This window comes from Thunnus maccoyii, chromosome 16 (assembly GCF_910596095.1).
Source record: "Thunnus maccoyii chromosome 16, fThuMac1.1, whole genome shotgun sequence".
NCBI classification, from domain to species: domain Eukaryota; kingdom Metazoa; phylum Chordata; class Actinopteri; order Scombriformes; family Scombridae; genus Thunnus; species Thunnus maccoyii.
Window position 1 is genome coordinate 14,508,523 of NC_056548.1, and position 18,720 is coordinate 14,527,242.

The following is an 18,720-nucleotide window of genomic DNA, read 5'->3' on the forward strand; positions in this document are numbered from 1 at the left end:
CAGATGCAGAAGTAGAGAAGGTAGTAGGTGGAAAAGTCTCCTCATCATCCTTGGAAAGATGATTCAGTTTTGGGAGGCAGTGAAAGCTCTTCATAACCACAAACAATAATATAGCAAAATATATTTTTCCAACGAAATTTAAGACCTGTAAGGGGCGCTAAGACACCCACTTTTGTGGAGAAATTGTACCATATGGCATACCTGTCAAACATCTGTAGGGTGACCTTAAGTTCACACGTTTCTTATCTATGTCTGTGGCTTAGCGTTTTTCTCATGAGAAGGAAAAAAAAAGGTGTCGCAGCCACAATAAACACCCTAATAACACCTGTTCCTCGCACTTTCTGTGCTCTGTTCAGTATTTCTACATGGTGTTTACCTAATGAACAACACATTTGTTTAAGAATATGCCATATAAGCACAAAATTAGATGAAATATTGTTTCAAAACTATATATTGACACAGTGGTCCTCTTCAAATAGTTGATACCATGTTTAAATAGTATATACTGCTTGGGGCAGGCTAGCCTTGACTTAAGAGTTAACATGTAGAGTGCAAAACATTTTTTTTGGATAACACACAGCATATGACTTTCCGAGTAATTTGTACACTCCAGGAATACAAACCAAATAAATCAATGATCATCACTTGAAAGGTGTTTTTAAAGTCATAAGGACAGAAATGATTTTTTTTAATACTTAACCAGTTTTCGATAACGGTACCTCATTGTTGTGTACCTGAGAGCGTGAATAACATATTCCTGTGAGTGGTATTATATATTAAAGACACCATAATATATAAGCTGCCCCTCTGTTCCTCTCATCAAAAAGCATAGGTATTACACTTATAATTGAAAAAGCAAAAAAAAAGCTAGATAGTGTGCACATACTGCCCTAGTTGGATACAAGTGCATTACAAAACAGAAACAAAGGAAAATGAGAGGATGTCTGTGCAGAGAAATTTGCAAACTCCTGAGTTTTTATTAATGTAATGTTTTGACCTGCAAGGTCACACTCATTGCATTAATAAAAATTGAGGGGCTTGCAAGTTTCAGTATGTGGTCACCTCTCCCTTTCCTCTTTTAATAGAGTCTTCCCAGCATTACATTTGGTGCCATGCCATTGGTCCAAAGGACCATTATTCCAAAACCCCAATATTTCAAAAAACTTCCCTTTGGACCAAAAGCCCATTAGTCCGACAGCCTGTTATCCTGAAAACAAAAGCCCGGAATAATGGGCCTTTGGACCAATCAACCAATCAATATCCTGTTTCTAGAGGAAATACACCCAACTTGCTGCAGCAAACTGCTCCAAAGATGCCATTTACTTGTGACTTTACCAAACTTGGTGAGAAAAGAAGTCAATTACACAATTCAGGAAGTAAAGAGCTTTACATTCATTTCCACATTTATTTTATTAGAAAGTGTTACATACATGTCTGCCAACCTCTGTCCACTGCATCCCAACACTGATGTAATATAAACTGAGGTGAAAAATATCCACACATATTCCTTAAGGAAATGTTTTTCAGTCACATTTTCACACAAGTGAAAAGGACTGGCAATACGCTACTGACCACTTCTAACAATCTGAAAATCTGTACATATATCTCAGAGAACTACAGTATATACACTTGTGATCATGAGTTAACATAATAGGTGTTATCTGAATGTTTTCGTAACATGTCTAAAAACAGTCATCATGGATCTGATGTGCACTGTTTAAGCTTGTTTTTATCTTAATGCTAATTTCTAGAAGTCTTCAGTTTGGCAACTTAAAAAACAAACAAAAACATAATACTATCATTTTGAGTGAAAGAAAATACTGGTACACAGTTTGTGAAAATAGAAATTAATTAGCCATAGCCATGTTAAAAAAGGTACTCTGTTAAACTTAACTTCCAAGAAGCAGTTTGCTGCTGTTGGTGTCTGATGGGAAGAGGTCAGGCAGGGTGGTGCACACAGGTCTCCCCAGGACCACTACAGGTCTGAGGTACTGAAGCTGCTTAATGGCCAGGTCCCCACACCCAGCCAGGGCTTTGTCCAGGATGGACTTCAAGTTTTGGACTGATGTGAAGTCCCTAGTCATAGCATGGGGCTTCAGCAGTGGGGAATGAGTGCGTCTGCTGCGGGTGTGAGAGATTCCCAGCTGGTTGTTCTCCTTGACTGAACAACTGCGTCTGAATGAGTCTCGTCGTTTCACTGACAATGCGTTTTTGTCTTTAGGTGTGGTCTCTTGGATGAATTTCAGGAATGAGGATTCAAAGCCCATGGGCTTATATGTGCCGATGTCAAAAGGGCGTGGAGAAGGGCTACAAGACTGAGTGTCTTTCAAGTTTGACGGCTGTTCAGACAGTTCATTTTTCCGTTTTAGCGGCTGCCGAACAGGAGGAGTGGGCAACAGAGCGGACTTGTTCAACATTTTACCATCTTTGTTGCTTGATGCGTCTTGGAAGCCCTCCTCAGGAGTAAAGCGCAGTGAGCATGGTGGTGAGAGGTCAACAGTGACAGTACGAAGGAGAGGTTTGATTTTATCCAAGCTGAACTTCTCCTCCTGTTTGTGACTGTTCTGTGTTGTTGCAGCTGAGTCTTCGGTGTGCCCACCGGTGCTTGGTTCACCGTACAGCACATCATCTGCACCAACAAGGACACCATTTCTCTCAACAGGAGGCGGTTCCTTCTCCTCCTCCTCCTCCTCAGGGAATCCCAGTGGATCATGATGATCCTCATCTTGTGTGTCTGCCTTGATGGAGTGCAGGCTCATGGGTGCAGGCTGCCCCCCTTTGTTTTCTGGTTCTGCCTGATACTCCATTTTGCGAACCCCATTAGGGCTACTCACTCCTGTAACAGTTGGCCTGGCTGACGTCCTCTGAATCAGTTCCTCCAGCTGCTCGGCATTCAAAACAAGCTTATCTTCATTCTTCACGATATCGTCTCGACGCATACGGTGAACCTTCAGGTAGTGACGGTGCAAGCTCCGTATGTATGTGACAACAGAGTCACAGTTCTGAACCATGCATGGGTAGGCTACACGCAGACAACGGTCTTGGCACATTTGTAAAGCTTCTTCATGAGATCTGAAGACATAACGGTTGAAAGAATTTCTTTTCTCCTTTTTGACTCTTGGTACCTTCTTCTCCTCCTCACCAACCTGCTCACCCACTTCCTCTGACTGGGCAGTCACTTCAGGCTTGGGACTCGATATTACAGCCTGTGTGTTGGGTGAACCAGGTTCTTCTTTTTGAGGACTCTGTGGAGTGACTATAAGCTTCTTTTGGCATCCAGTAATCGACTTTTTGTGAGTGCTCTGCAGACGTACCACCAGTGAGTCATAGTACTCACAGTGACTATAAAGTGTATGTTTTTTAAGTGCATCATCATGGCTGAACACTCTTGTACAGCCCTCATACTTGCACCTTATTAGCTCTGGTGGCTGGGAGTGATAGTCACGAGTGTGACGTACCAGGCTGCTTTTAAGGTGGTAGGAGGCACCACAGTTGGCAAAGTGACATTTGTATTGAGGTGGTGGTTGAGAGTGACAGTCACGGGTGTGACGTACCAGGCTGCTTTTAAGGTGGTAGGAGGAGACACAGTTGGCAAAGTGACATTTGTATTGGGGTTGAGGTTCATCTGAGTTTGAGAGAGGCCTTTTCTTGGCAGGCTCTTTCTTCACTTCTGGACTGTGATGCACATCAAAATCTTTTTCCAACAAAAGCTGAGAGCGATTGTAATGGTGTATTAACTGCAGGTGGCGCACAAGGCCTCCCTGGGTGGAAAAAGCTGCATCACAGTTTTTTGCTACACAATGAAAGGGTTTACTAAATTTATCCAAAATATAGCAGAGATTGCTTTTGGCCACCAAACGTCTTGTAGTTCTGACCTGTTGTGTGGTCCCAACCTCACTTTCTCCCTTCTGCTCATTGTCTTCCTCTCTACTGTCTTCCTCTCTACTGTCTTCCTCTCTACTCTCTGCTTCGTCCTCTCCTTCCTCTTCAGATGGAGACTGATTGTCAAAGTTTTGTCCAGTTTCACTTATCGTGGTTACTTTTTTTTTCTCCTGTTGGCGATGCAACCGTGGGATGTCCATCTTCCTCACTTTTAGAGCATGGTTTGTCAAGTGCTGAGATGTATGCTTTGCAGGGTTAGTGGCTTTGCTTCCCTCATACCGCACAGATGCATAGCTTATTTTGTTCACCAAAGTCTCACTCAGGTTATGTACCTGGATATAGTGGGCCTTCAACACATGTTTTTCTCTGTGACTCTTGGAACAAAGCTGGCACACATAGGGCTTAAAAGATGTGTTTTTCAAAGAGGTCAACCTTTTGGCCTGTTCGACCGTACGGCCATGTTTGGTGTTATAGTGGCGCAGTAAGCTATAACTCTGTGCAGTCCTGAAGCCACAACCTTTCACCTCACAGGTGTACGGCTTAGCAGTGGCTAATGATTCAACACCGCCTTCTTTTTCATCAGTTGCAGATGCTTGCTCAGGTTTTACCGGCGTCTTTTCCTCGGGTGGAGGAGATCTTTTTGGAAGCGATACAACAGGTGGTTTTGCTGTGATTGTCTGATGAAGGGACATTTGTGCTGCATTTGATTCTGACTGAGGGGGGTCATTTGGCACACTGTGAGGGGATGAGGAATTGAGGTCCAGTTTACTGAGACCAATAAGAATTTCTTTCAGAGTGTCATTTTTTGCAAGGCTTGAAGAGTTTGCTTCATTGTTTTTGGGATGAGTGGCTGTTTTTCTTTCTTTCCCAGTCTCTACAGGTTGAAATGGAGTCGAGGGTTCATTTTTTCCCTTTTGCTCAGGCTCTGGCTCCGGCTCCATTTCAGTCTTTATGCCTTTGGACTTTGAGCCTCGCTCCTTATCATGTTTGTGTTCTTTGTTCTCCAGTTTAAGGTGTTCTGGATGGGCACATTTCAGATGTCTTTGGACGTCTCTGGCTCTGGAGAAAGTCATGCCACACTTCTCAAAACCACAGGTGAACTTACTCCCATCGAAACACACGGCCACCAAGGTCATTGTTCCTTTGGGCTCCTTGTTGTCAGATGCTTGCAAAGAGGAGGCACAACTTACTGAGGAAGAGTTTAGGACATCACCATTTACAATCTCTTCTGAATCACTTGACTTATTAAGGCGTGCTTCAGAAACAGTCTTAAGAAATTTCCGCTTTGCCTTCCTCTGAGCCTCAAAGTCGTCTTCAGAGAAGGTAATATTATGTGTGGATAAATGCTCTAAAAATTCCTTTTTGGATAAATAGTATTTTGTACATTCAGGACTAGAGCAAGTAAAAGCTGCATCTCTGAAATGCTGTGCCTCATGGTGATAGATTTGTCCCAAGTCGGAGTACGTGACGTAACAGCCTGTAAGCTCACACTGGTAGTTGAGCTGATAGCCATGGGTCTGTTTGTGCGTAACAAGTTCATTGGAAGATCTAAATTTGGCGCCACAACCGATGACCACACATGTGTATGGGTGATCACCATAGTGAACTCTTCTATGTTTGCGGTGATGGTAAGCTGAGACAAAATGGCGTCTACAAAAGACACACTTCTCTCGCTTGTCTCTCATCTGATGAAAATGTTTCACATTCTCATCACCTTTATGCTCTGACTTTAAGTGAACGTATAAGTACTTGGAATGTTTAAAAGTCCTGGTACATCCAGTTCCTGGACAGGGATACTCATCTCTGTTCTGCAGTTTGAAGTGTTGCTCGATGTAATCGAATGTTACATGCTCGTCATCCTCCACTTGCTTCTCTTTGACAGTTTTAGCTTGCTGCACAATGTGGTGCAGCACATCTGGATCATGTGTGGATTTGTAATACAGCATTAAGGAGGGGTCAATGGTGATTTCACCTGGTTCAATGTCATCATCCTCATCCATCTGTTTCTGCATATCTTCGTTCTTTATGTTATTTTTGTTAAGTTGTGTTTCACTCAAAATGTGTTGTTTCATGTGAGGAACGAGTTCCTTCCGGCTCTTGAACTTCTCCAAGCAAACAGGGCAGGGGTTGCTGTTGTCCTCTGCATGTCTTTTGGAGTGGTGAACGATTTGGGTGTCAGTGACTGACTTCTTACAAATCAAACAGCAGAACTTGTGTTTCTTTGTATCTGATTCTTCTTGAACTTCTGTTGAGTTAGAGGGCTTCTTCTCATCCTGCTGTTCATCACCATCAAGACTACCGTTTAAACTCTGCTGGTGCTCAGATTCTACTTTCACTGCGTTTTCCTGTGACTCATGTTCTTTATCTCTCTCTTGTTTGACTACCACCTCTTCTTCTTCCCCTTCTGACTCTGGCGTTAACCCTAGAAGGGAGATGCAGTGATACTTGAGAGTTTTCCAGTCCCAGAATTCTGGGTCAAAAGGCCAATATGATTTCAGTGCCAGTAGCAACTCGCAGCGTAGTGAGTTGGGAATAACTTCATTTTCCTGATCATACTTCTGGTCTGGGCGCAAGTACAGCTCCTCAAGGCAGCTAAAGCTCTCCTGGCTGGGGCCAAGCAGGAATTCTGTGAGTAGGCAGGCACGCAAAACTTCAAGGTCATCTGGAAGAAGGCAGGACACTGTCTTACAGACAGAGATCCTTGTTTCTGAGTCATCCTGCTTTGGAAGTTGGAGGGCTTTGACGCAAAGTTCTACTGACGCAGCTATCCCCAGTTCCTGTGCCTGAAAAGATAGAAATACATTATTACCAGTAAGCACTGCCCCAAACAGTAGGTAAATGTCATTGTAATTCCAATGGAAAATGAGTAGCAGAGTAGCAAATTTGCTCCTTTAAATCTGAACACAATAGATCACTATGGCAATAATGTTTAAATTGACCAGAAAATGGCCTGTGACAATTAATTGTGTTCACACTTTGTGTTAAACTTCAAATTAAATGAGCTTTCAATTATGTCAAAATAATTAAAAAAGTTTTGTGAGACATGAAAGGGGGTAACATCAGTTCTCTTATGAAACAACTACACAGAACAAGGACTGTGGATTTTGTCTGTCATCTCTTACATTGAAATTACTTTTAACGAGAATCTCTTTGTGGCCAGTAAGAACAATTACAGCCAACAAAAACTCTTTCAATGTACATATGGGCATGTAAACATAGTTTTATAGACTTGGAAAAAATGTGTACATATCCTTTAAAGTTCCTGCTTAGCTCCCAAGTTTAGTTCCTGTGGCTCCTTAGTACCGATAACTATTTGGCTGAAGAGTTTCATTATATAACCAATGAACCAATTCCAATTTACCTACAAAAATGGACAGTATGGCTGTTCAGGCTTACCTCTGTCTGAATAACACGGACCAGGTAAAGCAAATGGTGGACCGTTTTGGCAATGGCACCCAACTGAAGGCATCGTTCAAGAAGAGACATCAACGAGGGGCCGATCCTCCTCTGAAGCTTACTCCACAGGAGAGTCAGCTCCCTTTGGGTTAAAAAAAAAAAAAGACAAGAAAATTAAGTGATTTTCTCTTTCTGAAAACCACAAACACATATTTGATTGAATGACCACAAACAACTTATCTGATCTAAGATTTGCAGTCTAGAAGTCTAGTCTGATTTTCAAAAGATCGTTAAAATTTACATTTGACTGCAGTCATATATGCAGTGCATCCAACAGGAACGACTCACCAGGAGCAGTAAAGGCTCTGCTGCTGAAGCTGCTGTGTCAGGAACGTTGTGCACAAGATGAAGCCTGTATTCTCCTCCCCTTCTGTCTCCAGGTTACATGTGATCTCCAGCACATCCTTACAATCAAGTCTGGATATCTATTCAGGAAGTAAATACAACGTTGACTGCTTAGGATTTTATGGCACAGAGTGTGAGCCAGCATTTCTCAGCAAATATCATATAACCATAGCCACGTTTCAACTGCAGGAACTTTACTCAAGGACTAAGAACCTTTTGAGGAACTCAGTTCCTCTACCTGTTTCCACCAGGGGAAACAGGGTCTAAATGAAGTTTCAGGGAGATTGTTTTACCGCCAAAAAGTCCCTGCTTGGGGGTGTTGTACTTTCTAAATGTACAGGAACTTTGGGGGCGGGGTTTGCAGGGATGACTGTTACAGATTGTCAAACACAGACACTGCAGCTGCTTTAACTTGTGTACAGATTCATTCATAAAACAAGGAAGTGCTCCAGTATTGATTTAGGACAAGGGGAGAACATTTCTCTGTTTTTTAAGATTAAAATAATTTTGAGTTAGCAAAAGAGAGAGAGCAGCAGTGGTGAAGCAATCTCAAGAGTGAATGAGAGAAATGAAACGTTATTTTCTGATTGTTTCATGGGTTACATTCCAAAGCACAAATAAATAACCATCAAACACTCAGCTGATGATTTACTGTGGAGGCAGATGCTCTTAGTTTCAATTTAATTTTCCTCCTCTGCCTTTCTCCTTTTCGTTCATTCATTCATTACATCCAACTGCAACAGTAAATACAAATAACAGGACAAATCTGTGTTTTTTCCTCATGCATGAATACGGCATCTCAAGCGCTGCTGTCATTTTTCAATTTGTCATGGGTCTAACGCATGATCTACCTGGTTCCTCAAATGCGGTGGAAAAGCAAAAAGGATTGCACAACAGGGACTTTTAGTTCCAAGTTTAGTCCTCAGATTAGTTCCTCTGGTTCAAAAGTTCCTGGAACATTTGGTCGTCGTAGGGCTCATGATGTCACCAGTTTGATTACCGATTACTGACACCACATGTCACACTCTACTGTTAACTCTTTAATGAAAGCCAACATCAGCAGCAAAATAATTAAAAACCAAAGCACCAAAATATCTCGAATATAATGTGTAACTATATGACACAAATCAAAAAGGAAAATTTTGTATCTCCAGAATTTTTGAATAGACGCCAATGCCAGGATAATGTGGCAAAATACAGTACAGATGACAATAGCTCAAGTATTTGTCAACATTACTCCGGATTCTTCATATTAAGAGTCAAGCTGTTGTACCTTGGTACATGCTAATGAGTCCCAAAACACAGTACAAGTATTTCAGATGGGGCTTGGGAAGTTTAGGAGATTTTGAGATTAGTTTGTTCTACTAGCCGGACTCAGCAAATTAATACAAATGTTGTAAACAAGTATTAAAATCAATACACAAATTTAAAATACAAGATATAATATTTAACTCTTTATACCCAAATATATTGGTTTGTTATATATCACATGAAGTATTTACAAGCGTATTACTTGCACATACAGGCTATAAATGTTTAATTTGAACCAGCAGACCTCAAACCCCTTTATCCTGAATTCATCACTTTGACCTCTTCAATTTTGCCTTTTTCAGCCCAAAGCCGTAACAAAAGAAAGATGAGATGTGTGAGCAAGGCAAGAGGAGAGCAACCAAGATACAGAGTGTATTTTAATCGTTACATTACATCAAGACCATCAGTGCAACAAATGCATGTAAACTGATGTGAATGAATATGCTTCCCCTTTATGCTCAACATAGATGCATGTTATGCCTTTGTTTTGCTTTTCTATGATGTAAACTTATGAAGAACTAAGAAAACAGCCTTATTTTAGCTGAATAACAATTTATGTTGGAGGGTTTTATGACCCTGAGAGGGTAGGTTCTTAACCCACAGCAGTGATTCAGCTCTGAAAGCATGATCATTTAAAACTGGACAACCTAACAAGAGAAGGTGGGGGAATGGAGACAGGCAGCACTACTACATAGGCAGGACCAAACAATTAGCTACACAAGTAGCAGTGGTTTAAAAAGAAAAAACAAAATCACTGTCTTTATGCTCAAAAAAGCCAGCTGTGAAAGGACATTACAGACACCATAACTGCATCATGTGTGTCCATGTGACATGGTGCAAATCCAAACTGCTGAGTAAAGACAGCTTATATATATATATATATATATATATATATATATATATATATATATATATATATATATATATATATATATATATATATATATATATATATATATATATATATATATATATATATATATATATATATATATATATATATCCACCCACACAATATTAAAAATAGGCCAGAAAAATACAAAAATTCTCTATTTTGCATAAGTTGAAGGTTTTCTGAGTCTTCAAACTGAATGCCAGTAAGCTCAATCTGCAAGTGAATTTGGGGTTCTATTTTTGGAGAAGGTGCAGAAAAACATTTATAAATAGGCACCTTTGTTATATTCATTGTAAAAAGGATTGACGTGCTAATGTAACCCCATTTTTAATCATCATTAATTTCAATTATATATTGCCTGGACAGAGAGAATCGCTGATTGTGTTCAAGTCAGTATGCTGAGAATGGAGCTGGTTTTATCTGGACTAAGGGTCAGTTTTTGTCAATCAGAACTGGTTTGTACGCTGTGTTGTCAGATATTAAAAGTGTCTATTGCTGTTTTGAAAGGCCATACTAAAAGGCAAAGTGAAAAGCGGACTGTCACAGAGAGGTGGGAGGTGCGATGTTGTTTAAATGTGGGGATAACAGCGTATATCTTCTTCATAGATTTGCTCCTGATTGCTCACATAAAAAGTCACAGAAATATTTGTGTCAAGAATAAAAAGAAAAAAAAAGAGAGACCTAGAGAGAGAAGTTGAAATTCTGGCTCCTTTCTCAAGTCCACACAACTGACAAACCATGATGCAAAGAGGGTGTGAATGTTAAATTGTCGGTTTCAGAGTGTTACAGAAATCGCCCTTCAAAGCCCCTCTAATTCGGTGTCAGAAAGGTGTGAGGGTAGGATGTTTCTGAAGCTATTCAATCACCTGACAAAAACTCCTGACAGAGTATACTGGCCCCTTCAGACTGATGGCTCAGGGAGATTACAGCCTACCGTCACCCCTCACTACATCCTGTCAGTACCATCTGTCTCCTACTATAGCAACAGGGTGTTTTAAAGTGTATAAAGACAGTAGTCATCCTTTTTCTGTAGTAAAGTCCTTGAACATCACAATTATTTCAGTGAAAACAAAATTTAACACTTTGAATTTTTCTTTTAGAAAATCCTGCAAATTAGTTCAGGAAGTCTGCACTTCTATGCTCTCCTTCACAGTTGTTAACAACAAGTCCTAAACAGTGCCACGGAAATCAGGCCAACTACCTGTGAGATGATGTTATGTAACATTTCATCCCAGTTTGAATGTACTGAAAGGGGATCGTGTCGACAACTAAAGATCTACTGAAAGTATTCCCACCCTTATTCACAAACACAAAGTGTTATAATACCTCCATGATGGCTTCTTCATTGGGCAGCAGGTGACAAAGCAGGGTGACATACACTTGACGAAAGGTAGCTTGGTTGGAGACGAAACTGCATTCAGTGCAAGCTTTGGCCAACACCACTGCTTTGGCCAATTCGCCCATCTTCTCCAGGTGCTTCACTCGCATCTCCATGAAGCCCTCGCCCTCCAAGCTGATGTATGCATCAACTATAGACAGGATTCAAACACAATCTCATTAGCAAACAACCATGACACAGCCAATGTGACAGCAAACATTCAAGTTGAACAGCTTATATCAGCTACTGTAGCTAGGTTCCAACCTTCTTCTTTGTTGGTGGGCTGGCCGGTGAGGAGAGAGGTGAGGACTGGGTTGCTCCATGCTCCCCCTTCTCCTGTGATCTGGAGTAAAGCTTGGAGGTCTGTGCTCCCATACTGTAGCAGGGTATCATGGGCAATCTGCAATGAACACACAAAAAAATATCTAAATTCAAAACACCGGTCAGCACTTTCTTAAAAACATTTACAACAAACAACCAAATAACTTAAGCTTAATTAAAGCATTAATGAAAAGTACTTAATATTACTATTTAAATGACTTTAATTTGTGGGCCACATTTAACAATATATTTTCTCAACACAAAGCATGTCTTTTGAACATCACTGTTCATGTCTGTAATTGAAACATGATGATAGTTGTGCTCAAGGTGCCCATTTTAAAATGACTTTTCTTTTGCTGCCAACTCCTGCTGATAAAAATTATAACAGTTTCATGCTTGAACAACATCAAACAATTAAATTCTAGTGAAAATCCAGGTGAATATGAACACATTGTGCTTTACATGTCACAGTGACACAGCTGGGCCCAACTGACAGCAAAGGAATGATTGAACTTTTTTTTTCTTAACCAATATAAAGTTACACAGCAACTGCACTGTGGAAATAAGTTCCCATGACTCTTATCTCACTTTTTTCTCAGTTTGGGCATGTTTGGACAGACATTTCAGAGTCTACCATTAACCCTTCAGTGAAAATGTGGTTCAAGTCTTAACTGTACAGTCATACTATTATTATTATTATATTATATTTTAATATTAATTCATATATTTGTATCATTTCAAGGTACACAATTGACAGCAGATGATAAATTCTGGCGATAGTAATCTGGCAACAAGAATTTTAGCACAGTGTTCGTTCTGTGTACTAAATGATACCATGCTTTAGACTCAGCAAGGTGCAAAAAGAAAGACAACGGTGCAATCTAAACCAGCTAGGTACATAGTTTCTCAGGCGTCTATCAATAGGCTTTTGAAAACAGCCCGAAAAACAAATAATTCATTCAGTGTCTTTTTTGGGGATTTTTTTTTTGTTGCCTTAATTCATCAACACCTTATTTTCTCTGTCATTCAACCATGACACAGCCATGGTTGTCATACAACCCATCAGTAAACAGTGTTTTGAAACATGGTCCTCTACCTGAACAGAGTGGTGGAATTGAAGCCAGGCTTCATATGGGATTTCATTTTCAGGTACTGACAGCAACAGTTCAAAACAGCTCCTGCAAGAGAGAAAAAAAACAAAAAAAACAAGAGAACGCTGAAATTCATCAATTATGATAACTCAGGACTGTTATGTTACCTAAAATCCAATGTATGACATTAGGGTTTGTGCTATACTAAACTTATTGTGGCTCTGCATTAATGTTTCAGAAGAGTCAAGAGTGGAGGAATTATTTTCTTGTGTAAATAGACAAGACAGTGTCATCACAGGGACAATATACAGGATAGTTAATCATTTAAGACTCATGGGAAGTTTAATGCTCATAACATTTGATTATTAAAGGCCACAGGCCCTCTATTTTATTTTTAGGGAAGTTTTAACACTATTATACCTTTTGACCTCACTAATGATGTCATTTAGGGAGAAGCTTTACTGGAAGTGACATTGGGGAGGAGCTTATAAGAAAATCTTGGAAATAATGGTGGGAAATTCCAGGATTTTGTAAAATGAGGAGGAACCCTAGAAAATCAGGTAAGATACGTTCCACAGTAGGTGCAGCTGAACTCAATATATCAGATGGTGTTTTTGGTCTTACATTCAGGTTTTTGCTCAAAGGACCAAGCCTCAGTTTACTTGTATTGCACTTGATACACAGTAAATCTTATTTCATTGAACTCTGCCAGTTTCAGTGTATTTCTCTGAGTTGTTGTGGGACACCTGAAGATTCACTGGCCCACTGAAAGGATTTTACCACGACATCATCCTTAAATCTTCATACATCCAAGTTCAAAAAGGCTTGTTTGAAAAAAGAATGAACAGTTTTGAGATAGGCGATACCACAACAAAGATCATTCTTGTAAGAATTTCTGATTGTGTGAAACACTGAAACAACCTCCGTCCCCCACGTTAGATTAGCTCAAAACTTTGCTGATGGACAGTGTGTGATTGGAGCTGTCGTGTGTGTGGGCTAAGACTAGCAATTAACAGAAACAAAACGGACACAATGAATCTCTAACCGACTTAATTTAAGTCTGTTCTGTAAATTCCTTCAGACAGGCTGTCATTTATGGTCTACTCTGTTAATGCACTTGAAAGTACGACAAGAATCAGATCTAACTCAAAGTAACAACCAATCACTGTCAGTCAGCGTGTGCTTGTGTCTTTTGTGTGGGTTCATTCAGTTAGTAGAGTTGGCGTTGTTCCACCTAGCAGTTTTAAGATGTAATTAACTATGAGTGCCTGGTCTGACAACCCAAATGATGGAGAAATCGCAGCTGGGGCCAACAGAGGAGGAAGAACTGATTAGGTCATCTGGACAATTTTGGCTTTAGTCAACATGATGCAGAACACATTGAAGTCTAATGTAAATAATGTTTGAAAAACATTAATGTTATGGCTTTGAAAGGAAACATAAGCAACTTGTGCCAACAATGAATTGTGATACTGATTTCAGGTGATGTCGCCCGTCACGTGGGCTCCACTCTACTCTACTTTTTAAACATTTTTAACCAAAATCTGTGGCCAACAAAAACTCTTTAAAAATCAGAGATGATGACTATTAGACACTATTCGTAATGTGAAAGGCAATATCTTAAATCTAGTTTTTTATTTTACTTTAGTATTTTGAGTTCAAGCCTTACAGCAACTGAACACAACCTGATTCTTGTCGAAGCAATCAGCAGATTGTGGAAAGGGTTTAAAGGATGATGTTACTTGCTGTCTGTCCAACCTCTTAAATCTTGTGATCAAACAACTAGACAGATACAGATAAACAATACAGATAAAAAATGAAGCATAATTAGGAAACTGCATGGCTTAATCCTTAATCCTCAAATTTATTCAGAAACCCAATTTGGTGGATAGTTTTGGAGATTTTTAAAATCAGAGGAAAAGACAAATGACAACCCTATTTGTGCCTTTCCCCAGTCATGAATAGGAAGGATGCAAGGTGATGTCTGAAGGGAAGAAATGTCAAACTGTAAATTTGCTCTACAACACATATGAAATGACTTCTGTCCCAATTAAATGCCTATTAAGCCTTGTAGACCATATTATGCAAAACAGAAATTGTAAGCCTATATTTCCAGACAATTAAGAACTTAATAAATAACAAAAGCAGATGAGCTTTTCATCTCAAATCTATGTAGCATCTCAAAAAAGAGCTCCACAACACAAACTGCAAGGAGTCAATTCAAGACATACTCACTTAATTGCAAACTCAAACATATGCATGGACCACAGACAAGGTCTCATTACTTTGTTTTTTTTTTTCTGTGACAGACGCTTGCACTTGTGTGTAGAGGTGGTGAGAATGACTCAGAGAGAATATACAAACTACATATTTTTTATTGGAATATTTGTTAGTACTCACAAAGCTAGTCTTTTCAAAACAAGGGCAACTCTGTCAGACTCTGCTGTGAGGTGGGATCGGGCCGCAGCAAAGCAGTTTATGGACAGGCAGTAGACCTCCAGAAGAGGCAGACCATGATCCATGGAGTTCCTGCTCCCAGCATAGTGCATCAGCGCCTGTACACACACACACACACACACCACAAAAACAAACAAAAAGAAAAAGCAGTTATAGAAACAGACTTAAAATACTTTGAGATCAGATGAGAGAGATGAAATGAGATTTGTTTGGATGATCGGGGGCTTTCAACCTGGGGGAGATACTAGTCTATACTTGATTGATCCCAGCTGACACTCTCATCTGTTGTGAAGAGTTCCTGATTGGGCCTGCGGGGACTTAATTGTACAGCATATGTCACTCTGTACCTTCAATAGGGAGCAAAGATGCACTACAAAAACAAAAAAAAAGACTTGAGGGACAAATATACTATGACATATTTTGATGATAACGCCTTTTAACACCTCTATTTTTAGTATCTGACTAGTAAAAGGGTGCTTTTCAAATATATTCCTGTAATGAATGAGATCCCTCAAAACATGACATTAGATTATTCTCATAAAATAAAAAACAAACTGAAAATAAGACTATTCTGTATCTAATTTCCTTGACTTTTAAAGAAAGCACATTGCCGTTTACAGTAAATATTGTCTTAACTTTCAACTGTCTATCCTCAGACATACAGGAGTCAACATCAGTTTGTCAAAAATATGTCACCTATATCTAGCTGGCTATTAGTCACATTAATTCATCATAGCACTATCAACATCCCAAGAGTCTCATTTACCAGACAGCAGGAACTTTTCTGGTTGGTGCCAGTGTCTACAGCGGCGCTAAATTAATTCCCCTCAGTCTAAATATACGGTACTCTCTCAAAAGGGAGCTAAGAATAAGGTCTCAACCCTGGAGACCCATATCAGTGTACTAATTACATCTGGATTACTTCAGACTGAAACAGAAAGTCAACACCAAAACAAATTTTTGTTTAATATCAACCCCAAAAAATATGAAGTTTACCCATTTTTTTTCCAAGTCAGCCCTGAATCAGTAGTTACATGCTCATATACACAATGAAAAAGTTATTAGCCGCTGTAATCATCCCTCCTCTCTATACTTACTGTAAAGAGATCCCTTCTGAGCGTGACTCCAATGTAAAAGATGGAACAAACAAAAGCCACAGCCCTCATTTCATTTAAAAATGTATGATGATAACTTTGGAAGGAAGAGGAAGAAGAACATACCGTTTTTAAAACTGAGTCTTTTTTTAAAAAGTGAATGTAACCTTTAAAAGCTGCCACCATCAAGATACAGTATCATGATCATGTGATTAGTCGATAGAAAATTAATTGCTAACTATTTTCATGATCAATTATTCATTTTGAGTCTTTATTCTTTTTTTTAGAAAAAATGCTGACATTCACTGGTTACAGCTTCTTAATTATGAGTATTTTCTGGTTTCCTCTGTCTTCTGTAATAGTTAACTGAATATCTTTATGTTGTGTATATCATCTCTGCGACTGTTGATCAGGACAAAACAAGACATTTCAGTTTGCATCTTGGGCCTTTTGGACACAGTGATCGACAGTTTTCAGACATTTTATAGGCCAAACAACGAATCGATTAATCGAGGAAATAACTGTCAGATCAATAAAATGATCCTAAGTTGCAGCCCTATATCAGAGTGAGCTGACTTCTGAATTACTCTTCTGTGATCCAACTTTGGCTGGTAACCAAGTTTTACTAGAAGCTCCTCTGTGATTGACTCAAGCGGCAAAAATGAAAATGAAAGTGATATCTGATCTGTGGGTTTTCTTTTTTAAAACCAGGCACTCTGGAAAGTGGACACCACGGTAATATCTCCTTCTGTCCCCCCGATGCAAGCACTATACGTTTGTTTACATTGTTTCTTACTCCCAAATTAAATGATAGGGGGACCATAAAAACAACAAAAGTGCTTGATGAGACTGCGAGCAAAGCTAAAGAATGCATTTGACCAATACAAGATATGTGCAACGTCTGAAAATGACCAGAAAGGCTTTTCACTGTCACTACACCCACCCACCCCCCCTCCCAAAATAGCAAGAAAATGTGTATCAACACACCGCCCCGCCCCATACACTTGCATTATGTTCTGCATGATTTACAAACTGTGGCAGTATCATGGCTATGCAAAAACCTTACAAAAATTTCCTGATTTGCATGCATGTCTCAAAATAAGACGAAGCTAACGACGATCTTTCTGTAACAACTTGAAGCAGCAAAAAATATCACCCAGCTGCCAATGTATAAACACAAGTTGTCATTACTGCAACGGCTGCGAAAAAAGGTGTTTTCACGTAAAAATTATACGTGGACGTGAATGTGAGTAAAAATACACACTGTGGCATATCCACCCACCCTAAACTTGTCCAGGTAGGTGGGAAGCTAGCGGGCCAGCAACCGTCGCAGATTAGCTTGCAGGCTGCGAGAAAAACAATCCTGGGTGAGCTAACAGTGGAGGCTAACGGTAGCTTCGATGTTGCATGTACACATTACCTGACAGAAGTTGTCGCAGTACTCCGTGGAGGATGCTATGGATATTTCTTGTTGCCTGAGGACGTCCTCGAAGGCTCTTAATGTGGCCAGCAGGGTTTCCATTGCAACCAGGGTGTCCTCGACCGTGTCCAGGGCCCGGTCGCTCCATTCGTGCTCTGGTTCGACATTACTCTCCGCCATCTTCGCTCTCCGCCACGGCGCGTATGCAGTGCAGTCTGACGCCGCCTTCAAGTGCTGTCGGAATACTTAAACATGTCAGAGGAACTTCACCTGAATAACTCGAAAACAGAGAGGGCAACTTATAGATGTGATGTCAACGTTTGTCGGTATTATGTTGCTAGGTTGTTGTTGTTGGTGTGACTAGCTGTTATGTTAACAAACCCTTTTTTTTCTTTATTTAAAGCCTTGGCCCGTAAGTTAGTGTGAACTAGGGCGGCAAGTAACGATTATTTTCTCGATTAAGTGATAAATTGTTTGGTCCAGAAAATGGTGAAAAATGTCGATCACTGTTTCCCAAAGCCCAAGATGCGACCTAAAATGTCTTGTTTTTTCCCGACCGTTTGAGAAGCTGGAATCAGAGAGGTTGGACTTCCTTTTCTCAAAAATGACTCAAAACGTTTATTAGATTATCAAAATAGTTGTAGATTCATTTAATTTTATAGTTGGCAACTAATTGATTAATTGATTGAATAGTCTTATGTGTGAAAGGTGCAACAAAAATGTTGCAGAATATGTCTTGCCAATACAGTGGCATTTGTTAGTAGCATTAGAAAATCTATATTTCTTATATACAGTGGGGTCTAAAAGTCTGAGACCACATTGAAAATCTTTCACCTAAACCTGGCAATAATCAGAAAGTCTGGGGATTCAGAAACATTTAAAAACACATGAAGTAATGACATGTGAAATGAATAAGAAATATTTAAGATTCTACACTATTTCTTGGTTAGTAATCAAATTTATGCAAATTTGTGGCATTGACAAACTAAACTGCTTTGTACAGAAGGTCAGATTTCCTTGAGTTGTGTCCCTTCCATTAAAGCATGTGTTCAGATGACACCCAGGTGGAT

The 18,720-nt window shown here is 39.7% G+C and overlaps 1 protein-coding gene across 1 annotated transcript; it reads right to left on the reverse strand.

The window, feature by feature from the left end:
- Positions 1–1,377: 1,377 nt before the first annotated feature.
- rlf (RLF zinc finger) lies at positions 1,378–18,081 on the reverse strand. The gene is made up of 8 exons (XM_042387842.1): positions 17,651–18,081; positions 15,080–15,234; positions 12,685–12,766; positions 11,532–11,667; positions 11,216–11,418; positions 7,627–7,763; positions 7,279–7,420; positions 1,378–6,665 (listed from the first exon to the last, which is right to left on the reverse strand). The coding sequence occupies exons 1-8, from the start codon at positions 17,828–17,830 to the stop codon at positions 1,890–1,892; spliced, it is 5,811 nt and encodes a 1,936-aa protein (XP_042243776.1). The 5' UTR covers positions 17,831–18,081; the 3' UTR covers positions 1,378–1,889.
- Between the last annotated feature and the right edge of the window lie 639 nt (positions 18,082–18,720).